The sequence below is a fragment of the Pygocentrus nattereri genome, chromosome 10, assembly GCF_015220715.1.
Source record: "Pygocentrus nattereri isolate fPygNat1 chromosome 10, fPygNat1.pri, whole genome shotgun sequence".
Lineage (NCBI taxonomy): Eukaryota > Metazoa > Chordata > Actinopteri > Characiformes > Serrasalmidae > Pygocentrus > Pygocentrus nattereri.
This window is the reverse complement of record NC_051220.1, coordinates 9,390,127-9,407,500: the sequence shown is the minus strand read 5'-3', so window position 1 is coordinate 9,407,500 and position 17,374 is coordinate 9,390,127. Positions and strand designations below refer to the sequence as shown.

Genomic DNA, 17,374 nt, shown 5'->3' with positions numbered 1-17,374 from the left:
ACCATGCAGCTAGGCCTCAGCTAGCACACCATACTCCTAATCAGGGAGAAGCACTATCACAGCAGTTCATTTCAGGTTGTAGAACCTACAGCAGATTTTTGTTTGTTAACTTAGTATTACAAGTTTAATGGTCTCCATGTTAAATCTAACATTATGTTAAACCCAATATTTTTGAGGTTTATTAAAGCTGATGTTGTTGGTTAGAGATTATTCAAAGTGCTGCGTTCAGTGTCTATGAATTCTGATAACTGATTATATTTGTTTGGGTTGTGGTTGAAAAGGAAGCTCCTGATTTACTGATGGTTTAGTTCAGCTGTCAGAAATACGACTGTTGTGAAATTGATGATGATTTTTTGATATATTCATTCACATATGTTATTCATGATGTAATACGTATATAATATAATGATATATTGTACAGTCATGTTGATGCATAATTTTATCAGCATTGACATAAATATGATGTATTGTGTGCACAATTATGTATAACAGTCACTTATAAATAACTTCACACTGACAGTATATAACACTTAATAGCTAATAGTTAGTGTAAACCTAAAGTATTATGAATATTACACAACAATTCTCAGTTTTTGTCCAGTTTTTTCACGGCCAATCCCACCTTCTAGCTACACCTCCTCTAACACACCACGCTACTAACTATTTCAGGCTGCCACTGTTGCGTTGTCATTGGTCAGCTCAACATGCTTGAAGGAGACCTGTTAATTCAGTCAGGACCACTTTGTCACAGAAAATACTTTGTTTGCATTTGCTGTACGTTTTCTTTGGTGATATGGCTCTTTTGTGGAACCTCCTGGCCCTTCCATGTGTGTACCTGGAAAGCCTAAGGCAGGGAGAGCAGCAGAAAGCAGCAGCCCACCAAGGGTACAGAACAGAGCAGATATCAAGGACAAAAGACATGATTTTCAGTTAGTTAGACACAGCATGAAGGAAGAGTTGGAGTGGTGGGTTGCAAAAGTGGCTTGCAGAGGAGTGGCAAGAATGGACAGGCTAAAGCAGCTTAACTAAGCACCCAGATGAATTTATGCGCATAGCTTAAAATCACTTAGTGTAGGCCCAGCCTAACAGACAGCCACAGACATGATTGGTCCACTGCAAGACGTGGGCTTCTAGCAGTGCTGAGACATACTCTGAGGTCTTTTTAAGTACACAACAGCTTGGGTTTTTATTTGTAATTTTTTTGCTGATTTGTTATATATTTATTATTGATTCTTCTCGCCTGACTCTCCCACTGATAGATCACAGAAGAAACCAGCACTTTGAGTAAGGAACTGAAGCAACTGCCACTATAATTAGCAGGCCAGTGACTGTGGCCTCAATCAGTCAGCTGAGTGCTTCAAATCCTCAAATTTGACAATTTGCATCAGTGTGTCTCACAAGGCAGTCACATGCTTCCTGTACAGACACACGCACATGCAGACGCACTTTTATTTCCTGTGACCTAGGATAACCCCTGTGACCCAATTTGACTACAATGACCTAAAATGAACCAAAATTTGTTCAGCAGAGGAATTCGATGCTTAAGAAAAAACAAGCTGATAACGATGATTCAGAATGTGCAGCCGAAAGTGAAATAATTCAGATTTTAGCAGAGCATTTATCTTCAAAAGTGAGCAGAACACAGGTGAGAATGTGCTGATCCAGCAGAGAAGAAAGCTCATAGCTGGAATTGATTGGATTTATTTGTAAAATAGATAATAAAATGGATTATACATTATAAAACATAAATAGATTATAAAATAGAAAAATTTTTGGGGGGTTATTTTGTTTTCTTTTGTATTTTTTGTTTTGCCAAAGTATGCTTTTTGACGTTTTACTCACCCCTATATTTGAAATCTATACAAAAATTGTCACGCATCATCACTGTCCCAAGGGAAAAAAAATCTCCAAAACGGTAACTTTATAGGATGGGGCAAAAAGTTCATAACTTTAAAATTAATGTAAATTAATGTAAAGAAATTTTATTTTAAGAAATTTTGGAACATTTCTAAGCAAATTTTCACACAGTGTAAAGGAGAACTGCTGAACTCAAATTATGCAGAAAATTGGGACAGTGATGAAATACTGTTTTTCGTCATGATAGCTCAGTTGTTGAGAGATCTGCTACATTAAATGCTGATTAGCAATATTAAACTTTTAACAATATTAAACAATATTAAATTGTTATTAGGTTGAATGAATAACTGGTTCTAAATGTAGGTATTGTGATATAAACTGAGTCTGTTCTACAGTTTCTCATTAGGTTGAATGAATAACTGGCTCTAAATGTAGGTATTGTGATATAAACTGAGTCTGTTCTACAGTTTCTCATTAGGTTGAATGAATAACTGGCTCTAAATGTAGGTATTGTGATATAAACTGAGTCTGTTCTACAGTTTCTCATTAGGTTGAATGAATAACTGGATCTAAATGTAGGTATTGTGATATAAACTGAGTCTGTTCTACAGTTTCTCATTAGGTTGAATGAATAACTGGCTCTAAATGTAGATATTGTGATATAAACTGTGTCTGTTCTACAGTTTCTCATTAGGTTAAATGAATAACTGGCTCTAAATGTAGGTATTGTGATATAAACTGTGTCTGTTCTACAGTTTCTCATTAGGTTAAATGAATAACTGGCTCTAAATGTAGGTATTGTGATATAAACTGAGTCTGTTCTACAGTTTCTCATTAGGTTGAATGAATAACTGGCTCTAAATGTAGGTATTGTGATATAAACTGAGTCTGTTCTACAGTTTCTCATTAGGTTGAATGAATAACTGGCTCTAAATGTAGGTATTGTGATATAAACTGAGTCTGTTCTACAGTTTCTCATTAGGTTAAATGAATAACTGGCTCTAAATGTGGGTATTGTGATATAAACTGAGTCTGTTCTACAGTTTCTCATTAGGTTGAATGAATAACTGGCTCTAAATGTAGGTATTGTGATATAAACTGAGTCTGTTCTACAGTTTCTCATTAGGTTGAATGAATAACTGGCTCTAAATGTAGGTATTGTGATATAAACTGAGTCTGTTCTACAGTTTCTCATTAGGTTGAATGAATAACTGGCTCTAAATGTAGGTATTGTGATATAAACTGAGTCTGTTCTACAGTTTCTCATTAGGTTGAATGAATAACTGGCTCTAAATGTAGGTATTGTGATATAAACTGAGTCTGTTCTACAGTTTCTCATTAGGTTGAATGAATAACTGGCTTTAAATGTCGGTATTGTGATATAAACTGAGTCTGTTCTACAGTTTCTCATTATGTTAAATGGATAACTGGCTCTAAATGTAGGTATTGTGATATAAACTGAGTCTGTTCTACAGTTTCTCATTAGGTTGAATGAATAACGGGCTCTAAATGTAGGTATTGTGATATAAACTGAGTCTGTTCTACAGTTTCTCATTAGGCTGAATGAATAACGGGCTCTAAATGTAGGTATTGTGATATAAACTGAGTCTGTTCTACAGTTTCTCATTATGTTAAATGGATAACTGGCTCTAAATGTAGGTATTGTGATATAAACTGAGTCTGTTCTACAGTTTCTCATTAGGTTGAATGAATAACTGGCTCTAAATGTAGGTATTGTGATATAAACTGAGTCTGTTCTACAGTTTCTCATTAGGTTGAATGAATAACTGGCTCTAAATGTAGGTATTGTGATATAAACTGAGTCTGTTCTACAGTTTCTCATTAGGTTGAAGGAATAACTGGCTTTAAATGTCGGTATTGTGATATAAACTGAGTCTGTTCTACAGTTTCTCATTAGGTTAAATGAATAACTGGCTCTAAATGTAGGTATTGTGATATAAACTGAGTCTGTTCTACAGTTTCTCATTAGGTTGAATGAATAACTGGCTCTAAATGTAGGTATTGTGATATAAACTGAGTCTGTTCTACAGTTTCTCATTAGGTTAAATGAATAACTGGCTCTAAATGTGGGTATTGTGATATAAACTGAGTCTGTTCTACAGTTTCTCATTAGGTTGAATGAATAACTGGCTCTAAATGTAGGTATTGTGATATAAACTGAGTCTGTTCTACAGTTTCTCATTAGGTTGAATGAATAACTGGCTCTAAATGTAGGTATTGTGATATAAACTGAGTCTGTTCTACAGTTTCTCATTAGGTTGAATGAATAACTGGCTTTAAATGTCGGTATTGTGATATAAACTGAGTCTGTTCTACAGTTTCTCATTAGGTTAAATGGATAACTGGCTCTAAATGTAGGTATTGTGATATAAACTGAGTCTGTTCTACAGTTTCTCATTAGGTTGAATGAATAACTGGCTTTAAATGTCGGTATTGTGATATAAACTGAGTCTGTTCTACAGTTTCTCATTAGGTTGAATGAATAACTGGCTCTAAATGTAGGTATTGTGATATAAACTGTGCCTGTTCTACAGTTTCTCATTAGGTTAAATGGATAACTGCCTCTAAATGTAGGTATTGTGATATAAACTGTGTCTGTTCTACAGTTTCTCATTAGGTTGAATGAATAACTGGCTCTAAATGTAGGTATTGTGATATAAACTGTGTCTGTTCTACAGTTTCTCATTAGGTTAAATGGATAACTGCCTCTAAATGTAGGTATTGTGATATAAACTGAGTCTGTTCTACAGTTTCTCATTAGGTTGAATGAATAACTGGCTCTAAATGTAGGTATTGTGATATAAACTGAGTCTGTTCTACAGTTTCTCATTAGGTTGAATGAATAACTGGCTCTAAATGTAGGTATTGTGATATAAACTGAGTCTGTTCTACAGTTTCTCATTAGGTTGAAGGAATAACTGGCTTTAAATGTCGGTATTGTGATATAAACTGAGTCTGTTCTACAGTTTCTCATTAGGTTAAATGGATAACTGGCTCTAAATGTAGGTATTGTGATATAAACTGAGTCTGTTCTACAGTTTCTCATTAGGTTGAATGAATAACTGGCTTTAAATGTCGGTATTGTGATATAAACTGAGTCTGTTCTACAGTTTCTCATTAGGTTGAATGAATAACTGGCTCTAAATGTAGGTATTGTGATATAAACTGTGTCTGTTCTACAGTTTCTCATTAGGTTAAATGGATAACTGCCTCTAAATGTAGGTATTGTGATATAAACTGTGTCTGTTCTACAGTTTCTCATTAGGTTAAATGGATAACTGCCTCTAAATGTAGGTATTGTGATATAAACTGTGTCTGTTCTACAGTTTCTCATTAGGTTGAATGAATAACTGGCTCTAAATGTAGGTATTGTGATATAAACTGAGTCTGTTCTACAGTTTCTCATTAGGTTGAATGAATAACTGGCTCTAAATGTAGGTATTGTGATATAAACTGTGTCTGTTCTACAGTTTCTCATTAGGTTGAATGAATAACTGGCTCTAAATGTAGGTATTGTGATATAAACTGTGTCTGTTATACAGTTTCTCATTAGGTTAAATGAATAACTGGCTCTAAATGTAGGTATTGTGATATAAACTGAGTCTGTTCTACAGTTTCTCATTAGGTTAAATGGATAACTGCCTCTAAATGTAGGTACTGTGATATAAAGAGACCCTGCTCTACAGCTTCTAATTAGGTACTTCCTGGCCACTGAAACAAAGCTGAGAATTTAAAAAGTGCCAGTGCAGGAAGCGATCTGATCTCATCCCTGATTATGAATGTGTGACATTTGCTAAAAATATCAGATGACTGAACTAACTTTCCTGATACACTCACAGCAGTTCTACAGAATCCAAAGTAATAATCTGCAGTTAACTGTTTACTGCTGGGTTAAAATCTCAGAAGTAGATCAGGTCACATCTGAGTCACAAAGAGATCAAGACACAAAGAGTCTGTTCTACGGGTTCAGTGGACAACTTTTATAGGTGCTGGTCACCTTTCATCTCCTTTTTCAGGTCCCTCCCGCAGCTTCCTGCGGAGGACTTTGGTACTCCCCCCTCTTGAACATGCAATAGTCCCAAGCCCCCCTCCCCCCCTTTTTTTTTTTATTTATGTTTTTATTTTACATTAATGTTTCACTGTTTTCATTTCTCTATTTTCCCTTCATATTATTTTATTTGCATATTGATTCACGATTATAAGGCTGTACTTTGTAATTGTTGCCTTAGTACTTTTTTTTTTTTTATGTTGTTTTTTTCTTTTTTTTTGTGTATTTGTGTTGTAAGACCTGTAAGACACTACACTCACTCACTCACTCACTCTCTCTCTCTCTCTCTCTCTCTCTCTCTCTCTCTCTCTCTCTCGCTCTCTCTCTCTCTCTCTGTAAGGGTGCCGTATTTTATTGATCTGAAGAGGCCGCAGGATCAGGGCTTGAACCACACACACAACTTCTACCTCCAGCCAGAGGAGGGGGTTAATATCGGAGTGTGGTAAGAACGTTCTCTCATTTCTTTTTCTTTATTTATCGGTCTCTCTGTAGTGCACACTGAAGTTCCGCTGCAGCATGCTCCATATTACTAAGATAGAATCTGTGTTTCCAGCCCTGTCATTGAAATACAGCTTTTAAAGTAACATTTATGTAACAATGCCTTAAAATAACAGCTTCAAAATCATGTTGATGGTACACTGACTTATAATAGGTAGAAAGACATCTCTGTCATTGCCGTTCAGGCCTGGAACGCCTGCTATAGCTCTGTGTAACTTTGACGGAGCAGCACGAGACCTCTGAGTAATGCTTTACAGCACCACATCATGCTCCAAAAACTATGAGTCTTCAGCTAGCTATAAGTAGAAGCTAGCTCGGTGTTCCCAGCATGGACATCATGGCGAGGAAGAAGAAAAGATCAGACGAGCCCTTCCTCCTGCCCTTAGGGAGTTTTGCCACTGGCTTGCTCATGGGGGCTTGGACCCGGATTTTCTTTCTGTAGTACTGATTGTTCTGTAAAGCTGCTTTGTGACAACACCTGTTGTAAAAAGCGCTATATAAATAAACTTTGCTTCCTTGCTTGTGCTGGGGCTGATGACTTATGTTCTTAACTAGAACCAGGCTGGTCAGCTAGCTAACAGGCTAAAAGATAGCAAACAGCCTAAACAATTCCATGTAGGGAGCAGGGAGCTGTTTGAGATTCATCCCCAGTGTGAGAAGAGGGCACCGCTGCATTGGTGCTAAATACGACTCTGGTGGTAATTTGGTGACCAAAAAGTACTTGTAAAGTGAAAGTGTTTGCATTAAACAGTGCTGTGTATGATATGTTCATTGTTATGTGACAAAAGGTTTCATCATGAAGTGACCGCAGTATACAGCAATGGGCAACCGAATGTTCTCCTCATTTGGTCCGTGGTTGCTTGGCCACGATATGACACTACATATTACTAGTACTACATTTCCTGTCGGAATACTTGTTTATATTGATTTCTATTAATAAAAGCCTAAATTATTTTCTGAAAATTGTGTATTTTATCATATTTACATCATATCACTGAGAAGGATGTTTTACTGTTTTTCATCATGCCTAAGAACAACCTTCTCGTGATAAAACCACAGTAGCACATGGTCTCTTGTGGCTTCTTTCTTTAATATTATATTTATTATACAAAATAATTCTGATCTCTCTCTCTCTCTCTCTCTCTCTCTCTCTCTCTCTCTCTCTCTCTCTCTCTCTCAGGCACACGGTTCCTGCTGTACTGTGGAAGGATGCGCAGGGTAAAGAGGGGGAGTGGTTTGAGAAAACGCTTCAGTCCACACACCCTGTCATGCTCTATCTCCATGGCAATGCAGGGACCAGGTATATACACAACCACACACACACAGTCTTTTGTTTCTGTGAATTGTGATGACATTTACATTAATTTCCTTGAGACTTAACCAAACCTTAATCATAAGTATGACTACCTGAACCCCAACCTTAACCCTAAAGTACATTCTCACCTTAAAATGTAAAGACTTACACTGTGGGGACCATCTCATTGTTATACATGAGATGCATATATGTGAGAAAGTGAAGCACATTTAGAGTTATTGCCATATGCAAGACCCATAAACTGGCAAAATATGTAGTACATCGAGTCCTCTGTCTCACCTGGTCACTTATCTCTGCCCCTCTGTGTCTGCGTGTTTATGTTGCAGGGGAGGAGACCATAGAGTGCAGCTCTATAAGGTAACGCTCACCTTGTGAAACTAAATTAGCCAAATGAAACTATCAAATCTTTTCCAGAAATACATCCACAAATTGTCTGTCAGCCACTCAAAGCAAAAGGATTTTCATCTAAAGTCCAGGTCATAATGCAGAGAACCCAGTGACAAATTTGGAAGATGTACACAGGCTTTATCACCGCTTTTCAATCCAATGTACAAGATTGGTTACATTCCACATTTTTGCCTGTATGAGTGAATGATGTAAAAAATGATACGCCCATCTACTGTTTCGTCAGCTGCGCAGTCACTCTGCATTTTCTTCAGGAAATGCACTATTTAAGTTTTACGTAGTCCAGCTTAGACCCGAAACTCCTAATATGAGTAAAACACACTGTTTCAGAGCTCCAGTGCTTTCTGCAATCAGTTTAAACTTTACTGCATGTAAACAGGCCAAAATAACGGAAACACCTCTGTTTGGTCCTGCAGGTCCTTAGTTCATTAGGCTACCATGTAGTCACGTTCGATTACAGAGGTATGTTGTTTTCTTCTTCTGATTTCCTCAGTTGTAGAGTTTACTGAACACAGTAGAATTAAGTAGCAGTAAGAGTCAGTTTTCCAAGTTTGCATTGGTAAACATGACGATGTCTTTTATGCATTTCCTTTGTACATCAGGTTGGGGAGACTCTGAGGGCAGCCCCTCAGAGAGGGGGATGACGCTGGACGCTCTGTTCCTCTATCAGTGGCTGAAACAGAGAATCGGCCACAAGCCGCTCTACATCTGGGGTCACTCTCTGGGCACTGGGTGAGCACCGCTGTCCTGCTACAGAAGCTTAAGCTTCTTCTCTACGGCATTTGGCCTGTAATGCGTGTTTTCCTGGTGTTTTCAGACATAGTTGTTAGCGTTTTGTCTGAGCCTACGTTGTTGATGTTAATGAGACCACGTCATTATTCATTTCTATCTGATAAAGAGAATAAAAGCCTATATTAAGTAAATAAAACAGTGTGGTATGTGTTGAAAGATGGAAAATGGACTGTGTTCATTCTTGTTTTTCCAGAGTGTCCACTAACTTAGTGAGACGTCTGTGCGACAGAGGTGAGCGTGCATGTTTATGATGTAGATCTGTTATCGTGTTGTATCTGTTTTCTGCAGCTTCCTTTTTCTGTTGAAGCTGCATGGAAAGGCTACTTTCAGTTTCTGTGTGAAAGCATCATCACTTACAATTAGCAGCAACTTACTACCAGGTGCAATCTAAATTGTGTGTTCATTTTGATTGACTTTGTTTTTTTGAGTCTACATCTAGGTTTAGCTTAGTATATCTACCAATTAGTGTTATTAATTTAGAGCAGAATGCTTGGACTGCAACTTTTGATTCATTATTAGTAACATTGGCAAGTTTGGGCGATTGATTTCTTTAATATGTGTGAATCAGCTCTTTGTGAACAGCAAGTAGGTGATAGGACTGTTACTGAATAAATGAAATATTCATTGAGAAACACTTTATAGTAGTTAGTGAATAATTTGTAGTAGTTAATGGAGAATTCATATTAGTTAACAAATAATTTATAATAGTTAATGAAGAATTTACTGTAGTTACTGGATAGTTAATAGTAGTGGATAAGTCATGGTAATAATTGAATCATTTATAGTAGCTTCTGAATAATCCATATTAGTTACTAAATAATTCATAGTAATGAATGGATAATTTATAGTAGATGTTGAATAATTCTTAGTAGTTACTGAATACTTCATTACATATTCATGGATCATTTTAGTAGATACTGAATAATTTGTAGTAGTTACTGAATAATATGTGGATAATTTTTAGTAGATACTGAATAATTTATAGCCGATACTGAATTATGTATAGCAGATATTGAATAATTCATAGTAGTTACTGAGTAATTCATAGTGGTTCATGTATAATTTATAGTAGATACTGAATAATTCTTTTGCAAAATAATTCATAGTAGATGATAGGAAATAATTAATAAATAGTTACTAATAAGTAGTTCTAAACCTGTACTGTTAAGTCATGGTAATAATTGAATAATTCATAGTGGTGAGTGAATAATTCATATTATTCACTACGTAGTTAATGGGGGTTTCATTTTCTAATCTTTGATGTCACATAGGGTGTTTATAGTTTACATGTCCTATATCATATCATACGGAATGAGTGTTTGATTCTCAGTGTTTGATCTGCTGTGTTTGCAGGAACGCCGCCGGATGCTCTAATCCTGGAGTCTCCGTTTACCAACATCAGAGAGGAGGCCAAGAGTCATCCTTTCTCTATGGTGAGACTTTTCTCAGGGGCAGATTAAGAGAGAAATACACAGTGGTTGAGGTTGTGATGTGTATTTAATGTGTAATCCTGTTGTAGGTTTACAGGTATCTTCCAGGCTTCGACTGGTTCTTTTTGGATGCCATCACAGCAAATGACATCCGCTTCGCCAGTGACGAGAAGTGAGTGTCTGTGTGTCCATCTGTCTGTTTCTCTGTCTCCTCTTTTGTAATTATTAGTGCTGCACTCTCTGTCTCTGTTAATCAGGGGTGTTAATGTCACAGTGATTCACAGGAGCTGTTGAAACTAGAAGCATACATTTTCTGAAGGAAGCGCTGAATGGTTGCGTGACTTAAATGGTTCCCACTTCCTGCTAGGTTGTTGATATGGTATCCCAGGGGGTTGCTATTATGTTCCTATGTGGTTGTTAGGTGGCTGCTATTATGTTGCAAAGTGGATGCTAGGGGGTTGCTGTTGTATTACAGTTGGTTGCTATGTTGTTGTTGTGCGGGTAGGTGCTGTTGATGCCACTGCCACGTTAAAATGTCCTGCTACCTTAACCTCACTGCTACCTTAAATCTGCCACCTTAAATCCAGCGACACCTTAAACACAATGCTACCTAAGATCTACTGCTACCTTGAAAATGTGTGCATGTGTGCGTTTTTGTGGTGTTGCTTAGTGGATGGTGGGTGGTTGCTATGTTATCACAGATAGTTGCTATGTGGTTGCTATGGTGTTGTTAATTTCCTGCTACCATAACTTCATTGCTACCTTAAATGCACTTCCACCTAAAATCTGCTACCTTAAAAGTGTGTGTGTGATGTGTTGAGTGTGTGTGTACTGTTGTACTGTTACCATAATTAATCTCTCTGTCTCTCTCTCAGAAATTCTACGATCAGAAAAATATAGATTTTTGACTAAATGTAAAGAAGAGTAAGGTCATCTGTCCTGACAAAAATGTAACCTCTCTCTCTCTCTCTCTCTCTCACTCTCTCTCACTCTCTCTCTCTCTCTCTCTCTCTCTCTCTCTCTCTCTCTCTCTCTCTCTCTCTCTCTCTCTCTCTCTCTCTCTCTCCTCTTTCTCTTGCCTCCCTCCTCCCTCTCCCTCCCTCTCTTTCTCCTTCTCTCTCCTTGTGCTCTCTCTCTCCCCCTCATATTTTCACTTGCTCTCTGCTCCCTCTCTTCTTGCTCTCTCTCATTCCTCTCTCCCTGTCTTCTTGCTCTCTCTCTCTCTCTCTCTCTTTTCTCTTTCTCTTGCCTCCCTCCTCCCTCTCCCTCCCTCTCTTTCTCCTTCTCTCTCCTTGTGCTCTCTCTCTCCCCCCTCTTATTTTCACTTGCTCTCTGCTCCCTCTCTTCTTGCTCTCTCTCATTCCTCTCTCCCTGTCTTCTTGCTCTGTCTCTCGCTCGCTCGCTCGCTCGCTCGCTCGCTCACTCACTCACTCACTCACTCACTCACTCTCCTTGTTCTCTCTTCCTTCTGTATCTCTCTCTGCTCTTGCCTCCTCTCTCTCCATGCTCTTGCCCCCCTTCTCACTCTCTCTCTCTCTCTCTCTCTCTCTCTCAGTGTGAATCACATCTCCTGTCCAGTCCTAATCCTCCATGCTGAAGACGACACTGTCGTCCCTTTCCACTTGGGCAAAAAGGTGAGACCTACAGTCAGAAGCAAATGTTTTAGCACCCTGAGCACTCCACATCACTTCAGCCTGACAGGGTGGGGCAAACTGCTGTAGGCTAATCGGGTGGTCATATGTAAATGTGTTCATGGTTCTGACCTCACAACATCGTGATGTTTTCTCTGCTTAGTTTCTAAATATAATCATATGCAAAAGTTTGAGCACCTGTTTAGGTTTCTAAGAGAAAATAAGTGAACACTTCCTCTACAGAGAACACGTTTGCACACTTTCATGTACAGTTACTGCTCATTTGGTAAATTTATCATCTTGGGGGAGTGGGGGAACATAAAATGTGGCCTGTGGAAAAGTTATGGCACATATTATGTTTTATTGGTGTATTGAAATGTTAAACTCAGCAAATAAATAGAATTTGTGCATTAAAAGGAGGAGAAACAATACCAGAAAATGGGGAGGTTAAAAAAAAAAGAAAGAACTTTTTTAGAATACATTTCATTTTATACAAGTAAACACTTTAAGATGGTCTTCAGTAAATGCAATTAAAATGACATTTGCTGTGAAAATGAATATGGAAGTTGTGATAATTGTTACTGTAATCAGTGTTTGCGATTCCAGATGTTTCCTAGCACATCGTTTTTGAGATCGAATCTGAAGGTTTATATGGCTTCCTCAGTCTGTCATCCTGACTGTGACGTCTGTAGACAATTAAGACAAAGTAATCTTTATTAGTGATCTTTATCTTCTTCTCCACCAGCTCTACAACATAGCAGCTCAATCCAAAAGTCTGAGTGGACACAAGGTCCAGTTCATCCCGTTCCCGAGCTCTCTGGGTTATAGACACAAATTCATCTACCGGAGCCCACAGCTGCCTCATATACTCAGGTAAAGCCACACACACACTCAGCCCCCACGTACTTTGTAGTTCTGTAGTTAGAGACTGTAGTCCATCTGTTTTTCTGCATACTCTGTCACCCTGTTCTTCAATCAGGACCCTCACAGTGCCCCCATAGAGCAGGTATTATTTGGTTGGTGGGTTATTTTCAGCACTGCAGTGACGTGGTGTGTTAGTGTGTGTTGCGCCAGTGCGAGTGGATCAGACACCAGCAGTACTGCTGGAGTTTTTAAACACCTCAGTGACTGCTGGACTGAGAATAGACCATCAAACAATAATATCCAGCCAACCGTGTCCTGTGACCACTGATGAAGGACTAGAGGATGACCAACACAAACTGTGCAGCAACAGATCAGCTACTGTCTCTGACTTTACATCTACAGGGTGGGCCAACAAAGTAGGAGTGTCTAATAGAGTGGACAGTGAGTGGACACAGTGTTTAAAAACTCCAGAAGCACTGCTGCGTCTGATTCACTCGTACCAGCGCAACACACACCAACACACCACCACCACGTCAGTGTTACTGCAGCGCTGAGAAAAGCCCACCACCCGAATAATACCTGCTCTGTGGGGGTCCTGACCATTGAAGAACAGGGTAACAAAGTATGCAGAGAAACAGGTGGACTACAATCTGTAACTATAGAGCTATAAAGTGGTCCTATATGGTCAGTGGAGCTGATAAAATGGACAAAGAGTGTAGATATAAGGAGGTGGTCTTAATTAAATGGCTGGATGGTTGTTTACATGGGAAGTGAAATAAATAATAAAAGGTGGTCTCTGACTTTTACACAGAATTACATATTGTTTTTTCAGACTTCATCCACCCCTAATATGTTTTGAATAATTGACAGATTAATCAAAAATTTTACAGTCAGAAAAATATAGATTTTTGACTAAATGTAAAGAAGAGTAAGGTCATCTGTCCTGACAAAAATTTAATCTCTCTCTCTCTCTCTCTCTCTCTCTCTCTCTCTCTCTCTCTCTCTCTCTCTCTCTCTCTCTCTCTCTCTCCCCCCTCTTATTTTCACTTGCTCTCTGCTCCCTCTCTTCTTGCTCTCTCTCATTCCTCTCTCCCTGTCTTCTTGCTCTGTCTCTCTCTCTCTCTCTCTCTCTCTCTCTCTCTCTCTCTCTCTCTCTCTCTCGCTCACTCGCTCACTCACTCACTCACTCACTCACTCACTCACTCACTCACTCACTCACTCACTCACTCACTCACTCACTCACTCACTCACTCACTCACTCACTCACTCACTCTCCTTGTTCTCTCTTCCTTCTGTATCTCTCTCTGCTCTTGCCTCCTTTCTCTCCATGCTCTTGCCCCCCTTCTCACTCTGTCTCTCTTTCTCTCTCTCTCTCTCACTCACTCACTCACTCACTCACTCACTCACTCTCCTTGTTCTCTCTTCCTTCTGTATCTCTCTCTGCTCTTGCCTCCTCTCTCTCCATGCTCTTGCCCCCCTTCTCACTCTCTCTCTCTCTCTCTCTCTCTCTCTCTCTCTCTCTCTCTCTCTCTCTCTCTCTCTTCAGTGATTTCCTTGGGACAACTCATCCCCGTGTATAGCTGAGAGTCACACCCGTGGATCGCCCTCTGTGTCTCTCACGGTCACTTTGAAATGCACACACGTGGACACTCTCACACACACACTCCTCTGTCTGCACTGTGTACACACTGTTTCTCACACACACACACACACTCACACACACTCAGCAGATGTCAGATGTCTCCCACTCTGTCCCTTTGCATTCCTTTGTTGGCTAAAATGAGAGCGAGAGACAGAGAGGGAGAGAGATAAATGAATCATTGGCATGCTGTTACTGAAAGGACGCAGGTAGGCAGCTCGAGCACCACATATGCAAAGTAATATGCAAATCTGCACTAAACGAACGGCACAGCATCGGAACCTTGCTATGAAACCACAGGATCAAGTTCTAGATATAAAACTGCACATGTATAAACGCATGGCAGAGAGGTGGGACAGCATGATGTTTATTTACAATCTAAAGATGTCATTCAGCGTCTATAGCTGTGGATGTACTGTAGTGATCAGAGGAGTTAATGGACCTATTATCGGATTTATATCCACTCAGTGTGACCTGCGCACGCTCGGTTAGGGGTTAATATCAATCTTTACAGATCTTTTTAATGTTTTTCTTCCTGCTATTTGATGTTTTTTGGGGGGGCTTTTTTTTCAACATTTGCTTTTCTGTTCTACTGACTTGCTTTCCCAACAAAGTATAGTCGTGTGAAAAAGTTTGTTCATCACTGAATTTAATTTTAAAAATAAATAAAACACAATAAAATGTGGCCTGTGCAAAAGTTACGGCACATTATATAAAATGTTTTATACAAATTGTGCACTAGAATTTGCTAAATATGTCAATTTCAGTGTGTTAACCTATTTTCACTCAAATCAGTACACACGTCAGTTCAAACTTCTGCATGTAACGGTACGTATGGTAAAATTGTCCACTCCAGTATGTGGTTAATTCCAGTAACTGATGCATAACAGCAGCTTGGAGGTTAACTATGAACATTACAGAAAAAGGTGCTGCTTTTGTGCAGGTGGCAGGACAACAGGACAGTAATTGTAACTACGTTTAGTGTACATTCACCAAAATGTATACAGTACTGCGCAAAAGCCTTAAGCAGCTAAGAAGATGGTTTGAAATGGCGCGTGTGTTTGCCAATAAACCACACAATATATAACACTGGAGTGAATACAATTCAACACAAATACAGTATACAAATCCAAATAAGGAATGTGGTGTTTTCAGTTATGAATATGTAGAACTCAGGTTCGGTTCCCGACCTCTCCCAACCATCACGTAGATTTGTCCAGCAGCACCTGATTTGATTTAATGAGTGACTTATTAGATAAAAAAAAGGTATGTTTGTTTATTCTGATATTAGTGCTCAATCAAAATAAGTACTTGCTGCCCGGATAAATAGTTTTACATATTGTCTCAGGTGCCTAAGCCTTTTGGACAGTACTGTAATATACATCCTTGAATTTTTTGGAATTTCTACTTTCACTCGCAACAACAGTCTATTTTTTTGGGCACATGACATAAGAAGGTCATAGTCAGTTATCTCATTCAGCCTTTTTCTGCATTTAGGCTACTTTTTGTAACCTCTGCACTTTCCAGACAGTAGCTGTGTTCCATGCTTAGGCTGCAATTCTCGGCCGCTACGTCATAGAAAATCGTTCCAAAGTGCAGGACCCTTTGTATACAGCCTAGAAATGCAACGTATGTTCTGACTGATTTCGAGGATGCAACCGATGTATCCTTCCAGGTCTTTGGTTACCTACAGCTCTCCGCACACAAATGATGTGAAGAAAAGAACAGCATTCCAAAAATGGCAGGAAATGAAGCCGTTGGAGCAGAGCTTGTTTTACAATGTAAGCTGTTCACATCATTGAATCCGTCTTCGTTACGTTATAAAGAGTAAAATGAAAGCATTCCCTCATATATCAGATTTTAATCAGAAGTATTTGTATGTCTGTAGTTTATCATACTACATAAGCTTGTTTGCCTATTAGCTACCATAGCAACAAACACAAGGCAGTGGGCTCCATTTTCTTTCACCAGTTCCCGCTTGCTAGAAGCTTTCTGTTGATGTCACCACGCAGCCTCGTCAGGACTGTTCCATTTGTGTGACCAATAGGTTACTAAGGAGGAGTTTTCATAGAAAAGTCTTACCGAGGACCTGCCCTACCTCGGCTGCAGCCTAGGCTTTGGAATGCACCTATTAGGTGGTCTGTGGGTGGTTATGAAAAGATCTTAATTTATTTTCCATAAGATGTTTATAAATTTCGAACAGCCTGCTTTACATACACAACGCTAGATCAACTGAACATGCTGTGTGATATTAAAATGAGATTACCTGAAAACTACAATGAGATCAGAGTTTTGTGAATGCGTCCTTTTTAGTGGCTGTTTAATTTCAGGTATGTTTGCCTTCAGGCCCCATCATTGGAGGATCATAAGTTCGATCCCCAACGATGACACAGCCATCTGTGTCTGGGAGTCTGAGAGGATAAAGCTGCATTCAGACAGCGGAGCATGTTGCACCACTATTCTACAGCAGGGTGCAGAGTTTTTTTTTTTTTTTTTTGGATGACCCTTATTAGTCCCACAAATTAACCCATCCATGCAGTGAAGACACACACTAGGGGCAGTGAGCAGCCCTATCCATGGTGCCCAGGGAGTAGTTGCAGGTTAGGTGCCTTGCTCAGGGGCACTTCAGTCATGTACTGCCGGCTCGGCGGATCGAACCAGTGACCTTCCGGTCACAAGGCTGGTTCTGCCACCGCTGGATTCTGCTGAGGAGGGTGTGTTTTTTGCACTGCCAATCTTCATAGGTGGATGTAACGTTCTGAACGGGTGGGGAGCAAAGACGCTGGGGGCAGGGGTGAAGGCAGAGAGTGGATATTTATTTCAAACACAAAATGAAATGGCTTTTCAGCCTATAACATTAAGGCCCGGCTCACG

At 39.2% G+C, this 17,374-nt stretch overlaps 1 protein-coding gene across 2 annotated transcripts in view; it reads left to right on the top strand.

The window, feature by feature from the left end:
- abhd12 (abhydrolase domain containing 12, lysophospholipase) overlaps positions 1-17,042 on the top strand; it is a 45,409-nt gene extending 28,367 nt beyond the window's left edge. For both annotated transcript variants that reach the window (XM_017704983.2, XM_017704986.2), the window contains exons 4-14: positions 6,263-6,368; positions 7,605-7,724; positions 8,066-8,096; positions 8,561-8,606; positions 8,747-8,876; positions 9,130-9,167; positions 10,290-10,369; positions 10,456-10,538; positions 11,922-12,000; positions 12,743-12,870; positions 14,408-17,042. In XM_017704983.2, the coding sequence (XP_017560472.1) occupies positions 6,263-6,368; positions 7,605-7,724; positions 8,066-8,096; positions 8,561-8,606; positions 8,747-8,876; positions 9,130-9,167; positions 10,290-10,369; positions 10,456-10,538; positions 11,922-12,000; positions 12,743-12,870; positions 14,408-14,441 (875 nt within the window). In that variant the 3' untranslated portion in view covers positions 14,442-17,042. The remainder of the gene's footprint in view (positions 1-6,262; positions 6,369-7,604; positions 7,725-8,065; positions 8,097-8,560; positions 8,607-8,746; positions 8,877-9,129; positions 9,168-10,289; positions 10,370-10,455; positions 10,539-11,921; positions 12,001-12,742; positions 12,871-14,407) is intronic.
- Positions 17,043-17,374: the final 332 nt, after the last annotated feature.